General features: G+C 38.2%; 1 protein-coding gene across 1 annotated transcript in view; it reads left to right on the top strand.

The window, feature by feature from the left end:
- CEP350 (centrosomal protein 350) overlaps positions 1-18,346 on the top strand; it is a 3,609,946-nt gene that overhangs the window by 2,308,923 nt on the left and 1,282,677 nt on the right. Inside the window, exon 18 of the mRNA XM_044085746.1 lies at positions 15,652-15,785. Coding sequence (XP_043941681.1) covers positions 15,652-15,785 — 134 coding nt within the window. The remainder of the gene's footprint in view (positions 1-15,651; positions 15,786-18,346) is intronic.

The following is an 18,346-nucleotide window of genomic DNA, read 5'->3' as shown; positions in this document are numbered from 1 at the left end:
CCTTTCCTAAAGTTAATACCACCACCACTACTACCAAGACAGCTGATGACCAAATCATCCTCAGAAAACAAGCCTACCCTTAACCTAAAATTCTCCCCCATACCCACCAGCACAATAAAAAAACTTTTACTTTAGCTAAAGCCCTGTACTCTGTCCCCCCTGGCAATCTACCCCCACACCTCCTGCAGCTAGCAGCAATATCTATTGCTTATCCCATCAGCATACTCATTAACAGATCAATTAAAGAATTCCTTGTTCCAGACATCTGGAAAAAAGCATTCATTCTCCCCTTACACAAAGGTGGCACCAACACAGACACCACAAACTTTTGACCCATAGCAATTCTCTCACCCCTCCCTAAAGTACTGAAAAAATGCATCCATGCCCAACTCCTTAACCACCTGCTTGAAAATCTAATTTTCTCACCCACTCAGCATGGTTTCAGACCAGGACACAGCACTACTACCCCCCTCCTATCCTTCCTTGATGCAGTTAACCTGGCATGGGATTCTGGTAAAATAATTGCTTCACTTTTCCTCGACCTCTCCAAAGCTTTTGATACCATTTTCCACACTATCCTCCTCTCTAAACTATTCACCCTCCACATTTCTCCCCATACCCCACAGTGGTTCAACAGCTGTCTCTCCAATAGCGAGCAGTCCACCAAATGACAACATTCTTGCTGTCCCTTCCTCAGTACTTCCACAGGGGTACCCCAAGGCTCCATACTTGGTCCTCTCGTATTTAGCGTCTTTATTAACATCTTTCACTCCACTCTTCCACAGTGCTCAGTAATACAGTATGCTTATGACTCTACAAGAGTATGCACTGCAAATTCCAGCTCTGAACTCCAGCTAATTACCCAGAATGCCCTTACCTTTACTGAATCTTGGATGCTTAACAGTCATGCCCTAAATCCAAAAAACACTAAACTAGTAATTTTTACCCCTAGGAGAACCACTCCGTTTGATAAAAAAAACTCTTCACTATACAAGCCCAAGACAGTACCACTATAGAAGCTGTCCCACACACTAAATTATTAGGCATTATTATAGATGAAAACCTTAACTTTGACGTACATGTAAACAGTAACATCAAAACAACACACCAAAAGCTTGGTATGCTCTACAGGCACCAGCACTTTCTTAGCCTCTCTACTATACAAACCCTTGCAACTACCTTTTTATTACCCTCTCTCCTTTATGGTGTCCCTTTCATCACTAATATCCAAAATTCTACAAACTCCAAACTTGAAATGTGTTACAACAGAATAGCAAAATTTGCCACCAAGGCCAAATTTTCATCCCACCACTGTAAGTCACTGCAACAGTTAGGGTGGCTGGAACTCCACCACCATCTCTCATTCACTCAACTAACTACAGTGCACAAAATAATATGCAGACCCCCACAGACTGTCCTGCTCTCGCAACTCTACTTGCAAAATACCATCCCAGCAGGCATCTAAGATCTGAAAATAATCTACTTCTAAAGTAGATAAGCCTCACCTTACCTGCTGGTCAACTTCTCTATTCCTTCACCATCGCCAAACTATGGAACTCACTTCCACTTTCTATAAGAAACACAAGCAGCAGCACCACCACCATCAAACAAATACTGAAACATCATCTCAACTCTTCCTGGTTATGTTCCTACTCTATAACTTAACCTCTTCACTCTCCTTACATCTTTACTAAACTCCTATGTCTTTTGCTACTAGTGACTGATCATACTTTCTCCATATTTATTTTTTATTTTTATCTTCACTTGTTGATACTGATACAGTAATACTGATTAATATATCTCTGTTTATACCTCTCTGAATTCATTGAATTCTGCTTTAATGTATATTTTCTGTATATATTAATGTAATCAAATAAACTAGATTCCTGCTTTTATGTGTATATTGTGTATATGTTACTGTATTTACAATCTGTAACACTATTTCAACTTCTGCACCTATTAATGTTTATATTTTTTCTGTATCTGTGTACTTGTTGGAGCTTTTCTCCCCGGGCCTCCACTGAAAATGGGCTCTCTTATGCCCAGTGGACTTGGTAAACAAATGCAATAAAATAAATAAATGTAAATTTTAAAACACCTTCTACTTTTCCTCTCTTGCTCCCATGTTCCAGACAGTTTTAACCTTCTCAGAAAATAGTCCTTTCAGCAGATGACATAGGCTTATAAAAAGCCAATAACCAAGACACAAGTGGTGTGTGTGTTACCAAAAATCACAAAAACGTAATGCTTTGGTCACTGTGTCACAATCCGCAAGGAGATTTAATAAGCCACTCATGTTGAACGCACTGAAACCTTAGATCAGAAAGGTGATTTAGTGCTTCATATGGAACTTCATCAGAATACCACCAATAGAAACTCCATATCTTTTGTGTAGTAATCATAGCTCTCAACCTGGAAACATAAAAAATCTGGACAAGGCCCAGGAAAAATATGTACAAATGTGTACGTTGATTAACATAACACTTGCATACATAATTACGTAACCCCACCCACTCCATTGGAATTGTGGGATACCAACTTTCAAACGCAAACTTAAGAACAAACAAAATATGGCACCAGAGTCCCACTGCAGCCATTCCAATGTCCCATTACCTGGCTATTTCACCCCATTTACCATCAACACTAATGTGCATACTGATTTACTTCTACAATGATTATTTGGATTTTATTTTTACATTTTATAGCACAATGCGCAAACACTAATAGACATCTGCTAAACAAAGCTATACTGTCTCACAATGAAAACAGACAGCTTTAAAACTTCTCTTCCCTTGAAACTCACATTTATTGAAACAGCATTGAAACCCACACCACATCCAAAGAAAATGCATCTTGCCAGTGGTGGTGGATAAAGATTACCTTTGGGCTGTTTTCAAGTCATAGGCCCCTTGCACACAAAACAAGAAACCTACACGTGTTCTTTGGTACACCTTCCTGACTTAACTTATATTCCTTGTATAACACAGCACACTTGTTAGACTTGGAGTGCATTTTAAATTTATTGTTTATTTTTCCAGTAGGCAATGAAACAAAATGTTTGAACCAATAATGACAAAACTGCCCATTTCAGAGCATTTCCATCATAAAAGTCTACACATCTATATCTATATATATATATATATATATTTATATATATATATATATATATATATATATATATATATATATATCATGACAGTAGTTTAAGCCATGAACATCCTTCATAGCTTCTCAAACTTATTGAATGCTGGAAAATGTTCTGTACTTGTTTAAAATATTTTTCTTGTAATGCAGCACAGAACATAATAATTATAATTTTCTGTACCTGAATTTGGGTTAATGATATTTTTTTGCTCTTTCCACTGAGGCAAAAATGCCCTTGTGTACGACATATTCTCACTTCTGTTGTATCTGTAGCTACACCCTTGACTTGTTACACCCACCCCCTTTAAAAGTGCAACCCCCCTTTAAAAGTACAACACAGTACAGTATCAGCAATGCATCTACATACTGTGGGAGTAGAAACCCCACAGCCTTCTGCATCAAAAACAAGTATATAACCTGTTATGATATTAACAAAGCGAGCAGCATCAGCATATGCAACACTAAACTTCTCTTCCCCTGACGTTCTCGGCTCCTTGTAAAATCCACTCGACACTCAACTGTATCGCTCAAATTTGCAGCACAAGAAATCTGGAAAAAGCCAAAATTTGTTTGGGAGGGAGGGACAAAAGCTCAAAAAGCAGGGACACATTTAAACATTGCTTGTATCATTTTGGAAAGTTGCTAGAATAAAATGTTGTTACCACCATGCATTTCACTGCCAAGACTTGAACCCAGAACCCTGTGCACTACAGTCAGAGCAACATACCACTGTGCCAGATCAGCAGTTTTTCCTGAACAATAGAAATACTGAAACTTAAATCGCTATCATTTAGTGAATTCAGCTCTCACTTCTCACCATAACTCTCAACCTCTTAGCACAAAAAACTGGACAAAGCCAATAGTGGGGGAATACAGCCATACTGATCTTATAAACTTAGAAAATTGCTAGAATAAAAGGTTTGGTGTTACCATAACCATTTTTTTCTGAACTTATAAACTTAGCAGAAAAAAACTGGACAATATAGTCCACAGGAAATGCAACAGGCAATGATTGAAAGACAGAGAAGGTACAAGACCTACAACTACCACTGCACACTTCATGCATAAAATGACAAATGCTACAAGGCATGGATGCAGGCTTAACACTTTAACAAAATATTATAACAGTGTATTTAACAAAATATTACAACAGAATATTGTACTCTCATGTAATAAACTGGCTAACGACAACAGTTCCTGACATATGTTCCCATGCGTCTATTTCACATTATCGCATTGTCATAATGTTGAATGGCTACAATATCGAAAATGCCATTTAGTTAAACTGTACTTGTGGGGGGCTGTGCCCCCCACACTCCCCGCTAATTATATATACCAACTCTGAGATCACACTAGAGTGAGGAAAGGGCAAATTTTCCAATCCTCACTGAACTGCGATCTCTTAAAAAACATTTCGCTGAATGGCATTTTCGACATTGTAGCCGTTCGATATTTTTACAATGTGACAAAGTGATATAGACCCGTTCCCATTGGGCATCTGATGATGCCACAATAAAGTATGACAATTTACCAGCTTGAGGTCCATCTGTCAGAGCCTGTTTTCCATTTAGCACTATAGATAACATTTCCCCATTCACAGCTATCCTATAGCAATAATGTTATGTAATGTGAGAGCTGTCTAGTTGCTTCTGGCTTTTAACTGTGCTTTGAGTTAACATTCATTTTTGCTTTTTAGTTTTTGTGAAGGCTTACTGTTCCAAGAGTGCATTGCTTTGTCTTGGAATGGAATTGTCAGTGTATGTGTTCCAGCAGCATGGGAAACCTTTATCTGACAGAGAAAGATAACTCAAGATTTGTGTCTTTACTTCTTAACACACACGTACTGCACTTGATACATTTATCATTTAAGAAAACCTGATCACATACAACTATTTTTGTTACACTGTGAGTTACAGGTTCATTGTTTACAAATCTGTGTCATCCCCTGTTCTGTCTGCAATGCAATGAAGTTTGTAGGTTGAGTCCTGTTTTATATGATGCTTTCTGAAACAGAAAGAGGGAAGCAAACATATTGTAGTATAAATTGTGACATCTGAAGGATTATTTTAGGTATATTAATGTATAACGTAAGTCTATACGAATTTTTTTTTTTTTTAAGTATAGACTGAGTTTAGGTCTGACACATTGTTTCATTTCTGGATTTTAGAATGGAAGTGAGGTAATGCTGTGCCCAAGTTGGTACACTGCAGATGTGTCTGTGTGCATATATGTGTTTGTACAAAACAGCCAGTAAGTTAAAGCTTCCTACAGAAAATATACTACAAATTGCATGCACACAATAATGAAAGAACAACCATTTTTGTTAAGAATAAAGAAGAAACAAAAACATGATAGAAAGAATAAAACATAAAAAGAAAAAATAGTCAAACACAGAGGCTGTTTTGCAAGTACCATTATTCCCTGTAGGGATGAGGAAATGGGGAAACCCTCTGCTTGTGGTTTTAGGCCTCACAGCACACCTAGGGGTCCATCATTTCTCTATAATATCAACTGTGTCAGATGTTATTATTTACATATAGTGAGAGATTTCTCTGCCTAAGCAGTCAGCCCAAAAATGTATACACTGTTAGATTAATTACATAAAGAATTTCCAGATTACCTGTAATTAATTCAGTGAAGGACAAAAGATGCACACTTGCATTTCCTGTTCTTCTATAATTTCTGTTATCAAAAATAAGCAGTGTTAGAATTCATCTGAGGTATGTTAACCTCATTATTAAACTTGATTTAAGCAATGGTACTCAAGTAATAATCACCAAGACTATTAATGTATCCAGATGTACCATTCTGCTGTTAAAACTCCTTGTATTTAGCAATACCTCTTTTACCTACTATTTTATTTAATAACTGATTGTATTTTAGTGCCAATAAGTCTCTATTTAATGCCAGAAAAAATAGAGGAATAAGCACTGCATGTCCATTGTGGAATGGTGGGGCCATAAAAATAAAGATGCTGTGGTGATTCATACATGTACTCTCATTGCATGTCACAGTGACTTTTTTGTTGCAGAAACTGAATGTAACAGCTCAGGAAAGACTTCTGAAGAGCTCTCAGCTCTGTTTTAGCATGGCAGTACAGTTTAGAAACAAGACAGAGTAGAGCCCTCAGAAATAATTAAATAGGAACTTTGATATGGTATGCTGAGCCACCTGCCCACACACACACACACAGGCACACACACACACACACAGACACACACACACACTTCTCATTCAGAAACTCCAGCTATCTATACACACACCACCTCTCTCCCTACCTTTCTGGGGTAGCAGCTTTCTTACCCGTACGGCCTGTTCTGCTTCAAAATGGCTTGTTCTGCTTCAAATGGCTCTTTTTTCCTGTAGATAGCAGCACAAAGCTTTTCTCTTCCCTTAGACAGCACAGCAGCATAAAAGTGGCCCTTTCCAGGGCAGCAGGTTTGTAAACAGAGCATCAAAATGACTCATAGATAGCAGCAGCATTCCAGTCTCGTGGCAGCCAGAAATGCATGCATATTGAGCTGAATGAGCTTCAGCTCAATCCCGGTAGGCTGGCAGGCTGCTGCCGTCATCACGCACGTGGTAAAAACCGAGTCATTCTGTATGGTTGGGAGGTATGATAGTAATGCATATTGAAAAGACCTATAAAAATTCATAAGCTGTGATTTAATATAAACATTTAATATCAACATTCAAGACAATATAGTTATATTAGACCGCTTAAAGCAAAAATGTGAAATCCTAAAACTGTGTGTGTGTGTGTGTGTGTGTGTGTGTGTGTGTGTGTGTGTGTGTGTGTGTGTACTAGGACTATTCACTGAAAGCACATTTCACTGAAAACTCAATTCATTGAAACACATTTCACTGTAAGTTATATATGGCCTTTTCCCCACTGTAGTGTAACCCTGGAGTAAGTATATATAGTGGGAGGGGGTGTTTGGATGTATATTAAGTTTAGAAAAGAGTACTTTATTGAAATTGCAAGTATCCATGTGTGTATAGTTCATGTGCCCCCCACACCTCCTATTACTATGTATTCTAACTCCAGGGTTGCACTACAGTGGGGAAAGGCCATATATAACTTTTAGTGAAATGTGTTTCAGTGAATTGTGTTTTCAGTGAATTGTGCACAGTCAAATGTGTTTCAGTGAAATGTCCTTTCAGTGAATAGTCCTAGACCCATATATATATATATATATATATATATATATATATGTGTGTGTGTGTGTGTGTGTGTATATGTATATATCAGAAGTCGAATGTCTGAAATCTCGAAATGCATATGGCCAAAGCCATATGCTTGAATTTTAGAAGCTCGACCTTATGAAAGGGAAATAAAAAAAAAACACAAAACAATGTTTCTGCAGGGGGGGGGGGGCAAGCCCACCTGCACCCCCCCCCCACACACACACACCCCGCTACTTATTTATTCCAACTCCGGTATCATACTACAGCGCAGAAAGGGAAATCTCCCATTCTGCGCTGTATGCAGATCCCCATTCAGACAGTCGAGCTTCTGAAATTTCGAGCATATGGTCTTGACCATATGCATTTCGAGATTTCGGCCATTCGACCTTCTGAAGGGGAACCATATATATATATATATATGTGTGTGTGTGTGTGTGTGAGTGTATGTTTGTATATGTATATATTTTATTTTTCAAAAACATCAGTAAAACATCGCTAAAAATCACTGGCAGGAAAAATGACTTGACAAGTAAATCAAAATACTCAAAAACATTAATGTAAATTAATAAATAAAATACATGAGCTTCATTCCATAAAACTTCCAAAATGTTGGTATGCAATTATTTATACTACCTATTTACAGCTTTTTAATTTTAAAACAAGTTGCATGGATAATAGTAAACTGGTGTTCACCTTCAACTGCCAATACAATTCCTTATAATCCAGTTTCGTTTCCTAACCCCCCCCCCCACCCTGGGTTTGGGCCTTACTTTGTCCAAGATTGAAAATCTGAATTCTTTGTAATCATTACAACTCTGTACATGCTTATATAAGGCATTTTAAGGTTCTTATTTTTTATGTGTTAATAATGCTCATATATCCTCTTGTTAAGTGTTTGTTTCTGTTTTGCCAATATAGAAGCTTGGACAACCTGAACATTTAGCAATAAATAACTTCAGAGGTTGAGCAATTGCCTTTTTGCAACTTAAAGTCAAATGAAGTATATTTTCAAGAAGAAGTGTTCTACCAGCAAAAATTAAAGGGCATTGTTAACAAAAGACATATTAATCGTGCCTACATTACTGTTGCTCATGTTGGAATCTCTACTTTCAAATAAGATCTTGAAATTCCATGCCAACTTGTACACAAAATTAGGGCAAACCCCTAATGTATCAAACACCATTGTTTTTGCAGTCAAGATATTACAGTTTTTACTAACAGTATTTTAATACCTTTGGTACAATCATTGTATTGCACAACTAAAGTCCTGTCATAGGTATCAGCGACTCTTTCATTTGGTTGTTCACTTTGTTGTGCCATGTCAGTTAGACCTGTACCTAACAGGGACTTGTATTTTTTACCACATTCTTCCACAACACAATTACTTTTATATTTTTTTTAATCCATGAGGGTATCCCCTGTCCATAAAGATGTCATCCTAGCCACCCTTGTACATTGTCCTTTGACAAAACTTGTTTTGAAATTCACTTGAGAAGTTGTAAAAAGAAGAGTTAGTAAAACATGATTTCTGTAAATACTTGGCCAAAAGCCTTTGTAAGAATGTCTGATATTGACATCAAAATAATTAATATTGTTTTCAGCAAAATTAGGTATAAATTTAAGAAAGTTAGTAGTGCTAAAATAGTTGATAAACTCATGAATCATGCTCACTGGACCATCCCATAAAATGAAAATATCCAGAAATATAAGATATAGTTTACAAAATTTGAAAAACCCCAGTTTAAAAACAAAAGCCTCTCCCCAAGCTAGTACTACATTAGCATTAAGTGAGCACATACTGCCCTGTAGCAACTGCTTTTGCCTGTATAAAAATCTCTCCCTCAGAAAGATGCTGTCATCCAAAACCAAAGAAACGAGATCCATAATTAATTTGATTATCTCCCCCAAAAGAAAATCACAATCAATAAGGCTTCCATAAAACAAGCCAAGTCCCTCTTCCATAGAGAGAGATGTTTAAAGGTCAGCTATATCAGTTGTAAGAAATCCTATTCTTTCATTCCATAAATCATCTGTAAGCCTTCCCAAGAAGTCCCACAAATCCATAAGTAAGTGGGACTGCTTGTGGAAGGCAGGTTTTAAAGACCTATAAATAAACACAGCCAGTGGGTAAGTCTTGGATCCTTAAGCTGCTGTGATTGTCCTAAAAGGCAGCGTGATCATATTTTTATAGATCTTAGTGTACCCAAAAATTGTGGGGATCACTGGTTTTGGTATTCTCAAATATATTATCTGGAGAGATCCTGTTATCAAAAAGAAATTCAGACAATGCCATATCTGTTCTATTATAGCTATGTTGACCTCTTTTTTTGAAACTGGGATACAAGTGTCAGTGATGAGCAAGACCTTAAACATGACACTAGACTAGTCAGCTGTGTCAGAGAGAGCAGTTCCCAGGCTTATATTGGCTTCAGAATATGTATCGACCTAATAAGTGAATCTAAGACCTCTTTTTCTTGCACATAATATTTATAATAATTTTCCTTAGCTAACTGATAAAGATAGTCAATACAAGACTTAGTAAATGCTTGAATAACATGGTGCAAAACGGGATTAAAATACTTTTTTAAAATGTACTTTTACTTTGTTGGTGGTGCAGTTATTCTCACTACTGTTTTTTTTTTAATAGCTATTAAGATTTAACTTTCTTGTGAACAATTTAAATTCAACAATCAAATCAACCATGTCAAAATGTTTACATAGTATAAATGTCAAGCCCTTCTCAAATAGGGAAAAGTGGTTGAGTTATGGAAATATGACTGTAATTAAAGATGTTACATCTATTATGAAATCATAATGACATTTGTATGAAGCATAACTACCATTTCTTCTTCCCCTTCTTTGATATCCCTTCCATTTGTATGGTTGGGCATATTCTTAGGTTCATAGTTGTGTACTGGGCTAATGGCCATAAGGGCCTTTTTAAGCATAGCCATACATCCCAAATCTTTGACAAGTTCTGGTACCCTTGATAAGTGTAAGCAGGGCTTTGGGAGGTGAAACATTTACTAGCAAGGACCTGGGGCATGAACCATTTACAGGCTGCCTGTGTCCATTAGAGACATAAGTGCCAAACCAGGGATGAATTTCCTGCTCCACATCCAATTGTCCATGTTACACTTGAATTAGATTAGGGAGAAACTCTGCTTCACATGGATCTGGAGCCTGTTCCAGAGTTCTCTCGTACTGCGGCCAGGATCCATCAGGTGTTGGAAATGACTTAACAGACCTTCAGCCTCCATTTGGTTGGAAAATCCTTGTCAGAAATCAATCCTGGATTATCCAAATTTTCATCCACCATAACAAAATCCTGTGGGGGCGCCTCACCCAACATCTTAATCATATCTGCTGTGACCTCAGCTGAGCCTGTTGCTTTCCCTGACTTCATTTTTCTTAGTGCTGTTCTTACTTCTTCTAGGGTGGGCTCCTCCTCTTTCACCATAGGCGTGTTTGGGGCAGTGCAGCTTCTGTGGGGTTTTCTTCATTCAGAAGCTGCTGGAAGTACTCCTTCCCATCTACCTTTGATGTCCTGTGGACTGGTGAGTAGGTTGTTTCTGGCCTCCAGTATGGGCGGTGTTTGACTGTCTTGTTTACCTTTCTATTTTTGACTTGCAACCTGATAGTTTCTTTGTGCCATCTACTGAGTCAGTTTCCAGAAGCTAGTAGAGTGCCTCTGATGCCTTGTTCTTTGCCATTGCAACTCCTTTCTTAGCCTTTTTGTTAGACAACCAGTATTCCTTCCTAGCCTGGTCTGCCTTTGCTGTCTCCCACTTTTTCCTGCACTCCTCCTTTTGATGACTTCCTGGACATCTGCATTCTACCACCAGCTTTCTTTATGTACCTTATTTCCATACCTGGCTCAGCTGCATATCTTACACATGCTATTTTAAGGCACTGCCATTCTTCAACACTGCCCATTTCTTCTTCGTGAGGTATTGGGAACGTGAATAATTCCGTGAACTATTGTGCTTTCTGTCCAGTCAACTTGCAGATGTTTAGCCTGGTCTCTGTTGACCTTAGAGCTTTCTGTGACCACTTCTTGCAGCTTATTGTGGCAACTAGTACTTTATGCTGTGGGCTGACTGTTCACTGGGAATGACTTTGTAATCGTTGATTCTATCCCAGTGCCCTTTCCTAACAAGGAGGGAGTCTACCTGAGTTGTATGTTGGCCTTTTTGTATGTGATCTTGTGACTGTCTCTCTTTTTGAACCGCATATTGGCTATCATCGAGCCATTTGTCAGACAGAAGTCTAGAATGGCCTCACCTCCTTTTTTCTTGTTGTCCCACCCATATGGACCCAGGCAGTCCGCATACCCTGTTCTGACTGTCCCGATATGTGCATTTAAGTCACCCATTATCAACATCAATTTTTGTTCTGCTTTATCTAGTAGGTTCTGCAACTGCTGTCTGAATGCATTCTTTTCCTCATTATCACAACTCTGCTACTTGGACATAGGCTGAGATTATGAATGCTGTTCTATCATTACAGTGGAGTCTGTCACTTATTCTGATGACATCCCCCACTGTCGTCTGAAGCCTCTCCCTTACCAGAATTCAGGCACCAATTCAAGCCTGTCCTCTTGCTCCTCATGAGTAGTAAAGCTAAGTGGCATTGCTGCACTGCTCTTCCACCTTGTCTCCTGGATACGTAGGATTCCCAGCCTCCTCCTGTGTCATCGTGTTATCCACTTCTAAACCTCATCCTGTCATTGAACCTTCATTGAGTGTGCCAATCCTTAGTTCAGGTTGATTGTTTTTTCGTCCAGCTTTCGCTCAACAGAGCTATCCCAGGTAACCCAAGATGGGCAACTGGACACTGGCCAGCCATTAGCTTATTGACCCAGGGCTGCCAGGCTTTGACAGGCAGACGCACACCTCCCACCATTAGCAATGGGTACTTGGCAGAGGTTGGAGTTGGCTGGGTCCACAACTCGCTTATCACCGTCAAATACCCATGCCCATGTTGGCGACATTAGTCAACACAGCCAGATCACCTAGAGACATATTTTTACACCATCAAGTGGTTAGTCCTGCAATGGTACGCAGTCTGTGATCCCTTTTCTCCTGTTTTGAGGATACTACGCACCAAATTAGATGCCCAAAGCGGTTGGGCTATACAATTCTTCCCCCTATAAGGCACCATTTAGAGTCTGTGCTGCTGAACACAGCTCCATTATTAGGTGAGTTTGGCATGGGAACTCTCACCATGTTTTTTGGAGGTGAGAGAAACCCCACAGAGTGACAGAGAGAACATACAAACTCCAAACAGGTATTTGTTGGAGATCAGTCTCAAACCATGTTCATTAGGGATAAAGATCTTAACCATCATGCCAACTGCTAAGAGGCTATTGGAAATTCACACTGTAGTGCATAAATTCTTAAGCATTCAGAGAATGCACAGTTCTAGGAGTTGGTGTCGGATAAATTTAATTCCAGGAAATATTTTTACCTAATAGAAAATCTCACTCAGACAGGGATTCCTTGGTTTCAGAGAGTTCTTAGGCACAAGTAGAGTACATTATATAATTCTATTAGAACATACACCAGAGTGTACAAGCAGAAGGTGGAAATTTTAAAGATATTTCAGTGTTATGCATATAACAAGTAAGAGTACAATTGAAAGTGACATTATACTGCTTATTAGCTAAAGCCGCAGTGCAGACTCAGAATGAGACAACTTGTTAATAGAGAAATATTTCCAGTAGTATACTGAGGGGAGACTATACAGATGCTTTCATTTCTGTGAAAAGTCAATACAGGTCTTTCGGCTTTTCCCGGTTAGGGGGTCACCACAGTGCAACTCCAGTCTGCTAATGATTGGCAATGAATTTTTACGGTGTTGAGTTGCCAACCCAGCACCCATTCTTCAAAGAAGGCACACCCACCCACTCATGCACCTACCTGCATGTCTTTAAAGCTCACTCAACCACATGGAGGACATGCAGACTCTGCGCAGAAAGTGCTCCAGCCGAGAATCGAACCGGAGAGCCTCTAGCTGTTAGGCGACAGCACTAACCGCTGTACCACCTCGGCTTTACTGAAAAGTCAATACAGGTTGTAGCATTTATTATGTTTTATACACATGGTGTGTCATAAACAGTCATGGCTGTTTTTCCTCTCTGAAGGTAGATTTAGGCATAGTAAAAACAGGACTTAAACTCAATGCAAAAAATGTATGATCACCCCTTTCAGTAAATGTGATGTTCCTGCTAACTACCACATTAATAGCAACACCCTAAGTGTGCACACAGTACTGAGAGACCTGGACACACAGATTGATAGCAACCTTACCTTTGATCACTGTGTCTCTGCAGTGGTAAGAAGGGCATTCTGTATTGCTCATCTCATAAGTAAGGGCATTGCATCCAGAAAAAAAGAAGTTATAACCTCTCTGTACTTTTCCCTCATCAGGCCAATAATTGAGTATGGCGCCGCTTTTGCTATGTACCTTTCCAAGCACCTGCAGAAATTGGAGAGACTACAGAGGTTCCTTACAAGGAAAATTCAAGATCCTCAGCATCTGTCCTGTGTGGATCATCTGAAATCACTGTCACTTTATTCTGTTTCATACAGACTACTCAGAGGTGATTTATGCCTTGCATATAAGGCAATCTTTGACCCTGCTTTACTGGAAATGCTGCATATCCACAAGTCAAATGGTACACGGGTTACTCGTTCTAAAAACCTTAACTTGGTGTGTGACATTAATAGGACCTGCTGAAGGGACATATCAGTCTCCCAGAGGTTACCACTTTATGTCAAACAGAGCACCTCATACCCTCTTCAAACGCCATCTGGACGATTGGATAAGTAACCATAAATTCACCCCGGGGGTTTGATCTGTGTCCTTGTTGGACAGGGGCAATTGGTGCTGATCATGGAAATAAGGGTAGAACTTGGCTAGGCTTGTAAGGGCTCTAGGGCTATTAGCTAGTAACTTCCTGTGATCCTATGAATATGTTTTTCTGGTTGTGTTTTCATCTTTGGTTAAGGTATATGCTTCATTAAAATTTATATTAGAACAAAAACAAAAGGGTTGGGATGGGTTTCTTTTATTACTTATAAATTTTATTTGGGACTTTTGTTTTCAGAAAGGCTAATTGGCTAAATATGTTTTCTTCAATTCATACTTGCCATTTTGGCATTTTTTTCAGTGATGAAAAGGTATGCCTTTTACAAATGTGAATTAACTGCTTTGGGCGGAGCTTTCTACATCTGGTAAATGTCTTATTTTGGTTCACATGTTGGTGTACAGTTCCAAAAGTCCTGGATATATCCGTGAGTAAATGAAGCTGAAGTTGTTTGTAGCATTTTCTCCTCATTTTGATGTGACTTTTAATGTGATGAAAATGAATTTCCATATCCTACAGTATCTTTCTGGCAAACAGGAAAAGCCTCAATCACAGTTTCCTTCTTGTCCCTGTAATTTTTCAGATGATAGTATGCAGTACTTTAGTAGTAAGTTTTTCTCATGTTTGTGTAAATATGGAAACATTTTATGTATTCAGGAGTTATGGACAAACATGTTTGAAATACGTGTAGTAATCTGCTTGTTACCGACAGCGCGATAATACTTTTTTTTTCTTATCTTACCCTATCCTTTTAGAGGATTGCCACTTTGCAAACTGAAACACATTTATGGAAATATTGTTTGGTTTTCATAACAAATTTAACGGTTACCTTCTCTAGCAACATGTATGCAACTGATGCTTTGCCACTGCATTTTTCTACTCACGGTGATCTTACACAGGGTGGCAGGCAGGAAATTGTAACCATTCACTAGTAGAAATTTTACAATGCAGTGAATTCTGCTTCAAGGATGATTCAAGTCATCATACTAATATGCAGTTAACTTGAAGAATTTCATGGAAAAAATTAGTCATTGTTAGAAATTGACAAGATTTTTAGTTCATGAGTCAATTTATATTCTGTACGCTTTTATTTTGATACACATTCCTTTTATTCATGTGGCTGTTTCTGTGCTTTAACATTGCTAGGTTTGCTAGAAAGACTTTAATGTTACTGTAGCAGCCTCAGCAGCAGTAGCTGCTACTGCTGATGGTGACACTAAGCATCTTAAAATGTGTGACGGTGCCAAGATTTTAAAAAAGTTTTCTTCCATGAAGCCCTAATATCTCTGTTCGAAAGATGCAAAGCTGTGTGCTAATTATGCTTTTAAATGGTACTCTGTATCTCCATAATAAAGTTTGTGTGTTTATAGATTGCTAAATGCTTTTCAGATATTTTGTGCACTATTTTTGGCTATGTTTAAATAAATATATCTTTGTCTGTCTCTCAGATGACTGAATTAGCTCGGTCACAGATGAAGCCTGTAAATGCACCAGCAGCATCCATTACATCCCTTTTTGATGACCAGCGCAAGCAACACACAGACTTCATGAAACAGTTGCAAATGAGAACTGAAAAAGAAAGGTAATTCAATTATAAAGGTCTTAAATAAGCAGCCATAACAATGCAACAAGTACTATTCCTGTTTCCAAAACTTTACATTTCACTGTTGCATTAATGTCATTTGGTTTTGTCTTAGTAGGGCGAAAACTGCACCATAAAGTGCTAACTTTGGATGGATGTAGTGGTTATGTAGTTAAACAGTTAATGGCAGGCAAGGAACAGACTATGTATTGTAATGTTATTGTGGTTCATGAGCATGAACTTGCACCGACACACACTTTTTGTTTCCTGTCACCTTGATTAGGTGCCTAGGTTAGAGCTGTTATCTTTTTCTGTGTGCTTTTAGGTAGAAAGAGCCCCTTACCTTCAATTTTCTCCATTGGAGAGCTTCTGTTTCTCCTCAGCCATCCATCTCTCTGAGTTATGGTGCAGTTTTCTATTCCTTGTCGTAACAAGATGCACATGATGAGTAAACAAATGTTACTATTAGCCTCCCTGCTATTTACTTTTGTATGTCTTGATTTCTGTGGTCCCCCAGACACTGTCTTGATTTCTGTGGTCCCCCAGACACTGTGATACATATCAAGGCTCACGTCTGCCTTATCAGATCACAGGACCATGGTGCCCAGTCTGTAATAATGCTTGCATTTCATTTGCCCTTAGGACAGAGATGCAGTTGTGGGATAATGGCTAGTGGCCCAGTGAGTCTTGTTGCTTCACTTCCAAAGAATGTCCGCAGAATATACAACCTAATATGAGAATAGTCTTTTAGAAGTCAAACAGAGCTGAATCTGGAGGTCCCTGGGTCTTCTGTGAAAGAAGCAAAAATACAGAGTGTTGATGAGCCAGCTTTGGAGCAGAATAGATGTCTTGCATTGGGGTGTTAAACAATGCTGCCCCATCCCCAAAACAAACTGTGTGTATCCCACAGCTGTCTTGCTATCTCGGTCTGTTTAATTATGGGTGGACCCAACATTTAGGGAAAAGGCACAGGCTACCGTAGGTTGGCAAAGGACAAGATTATCCTTGGGAGGTTTTTATTCACAGAAATAAGCTTGAGGAGAGTGCCTATATCCTAAAAGTTAATTAATTCTTCATTCAGATCTAGCATTAAGGTATGTGCAGAGCTTTTGTTTCTGCCAGAGTTGCAAAAATGGCATTCTTGAGTTGTCTGTTATATTTGGAAATGTACATTGTGGACATTTAGGATTTCTACATGCATTCTGGCTTACTAAACAGTCCGTAAGAAAATAAATAAAGGGCCTTCTTGCTTAAGCAGAAGTATGTATGTTAAATATCTACTAATATTAAAGAAAGCTACACTACATTTTCAGATATCTGCAGTATTGTTGTCCATATGTAATTTGATGTTTTAGTCATACCTAAATATGTTAGAAATAAGAATGTCAGTGAAATGTATCATCTGTGTGGTAGAAGCAGATGAAAAATTTAACAAGGTTCCAAGCATAAATTCTGTAAATAGTATTACGACACTTAATAATTCCTCTGCAGCTTCCCTTGTAGGAGAGAAACGTAGACCATGCATACATTCAGATAAAAATGATTGTTTAAGCCAACATACATATTTATCGGATTTCACTGAAGTAATATCTGTATGCTTTATTCTTGTGTTTTTAAATTTTATTCTGTTATTTATTTGCAACAGGGGGTACACAATATACTTTAACTGTGCTTTTTTATGATAATTTTCCCAAGCTGAAGTTGTAGCTGATCCTTTGGATAAGTGTTCTTCTCTGAGTATCATGAATAAATACATATATACAGGAAACGTTCATTACAAGAAATGGATGTAATGTTGAATGCCAAACGGCCATCCTGCAAAATGTTGAACATATATGCTACTGGCATTTTAACAGTAACAAAAGGCCGGTAGCTTGTTGCACATGATTGCGGTATACCTGGCACTGTTGTATGTTTTTTTTTTTTTTGGCCCTTCCCCCACAGTAGTGCGATCATACAGTTGATATATATATATATATATATATATATATATATATATATATATATATATATATATATATATATATATATATATATATATATATAAGCAGCAGAGAGTCTTTCTCCCTGCATAGAACATGTTTCTCTTATTTCATATTAACTTTTTTGTGGATCGACCTTTTGAAGTAGATATTTTGTGATTTGACATAGTCTGACATAATGAATGTGTTGCAGACATGCATACAAACATAAATAAGTTATGTCTAAAATGCACTCTGCTTTTGCTGTCATTGACTAAGCAGACTAAGAAAACTAAAGTCCCCTTTCTAAACCTGCAAATCTAATGGGAATTTAGGGAGTTTGGTAGACAGAAGGGAAGAAATGTCCTCCCCCCAGAAGATAATTTTTTCCACCTGTGTGCACCCCTGGTTTGTCTGAGCATTTTCAGTGGGCTTGTACTAAGTTTGAACAAAGAATAATTATTTTCAGTAGTTGATGGAGTCCTGATCTTTTTTGCCTTCTTAATGCTATTTGGTATTGGTTTCTTGAATGAACATTTTAAGCATGAATAGAGACTGCATTTCTGTATTTCAGAAGCCTGATGTCACCCCACAGGGCTT

This window comes from Protopterus annectens, chromosome 10.part0, assembly GCF_019279795.1.
Source record: "Protopterus annectens isolate FY-2018-M chromosome 10.part0, PAN1.0, whole genome shotgun sequence".
Lineage (NCBI taxonomy): Eukaryota > Metazoa > Chordata > Ceratodontiformes > Protopteridae > Protopterus > Protopterus annectens.
The sequence above is the reverse complement of the archived record's forward strand: the minus strand, read 5'-3'. Positions and strand labels throughout refer to the sequence as shown.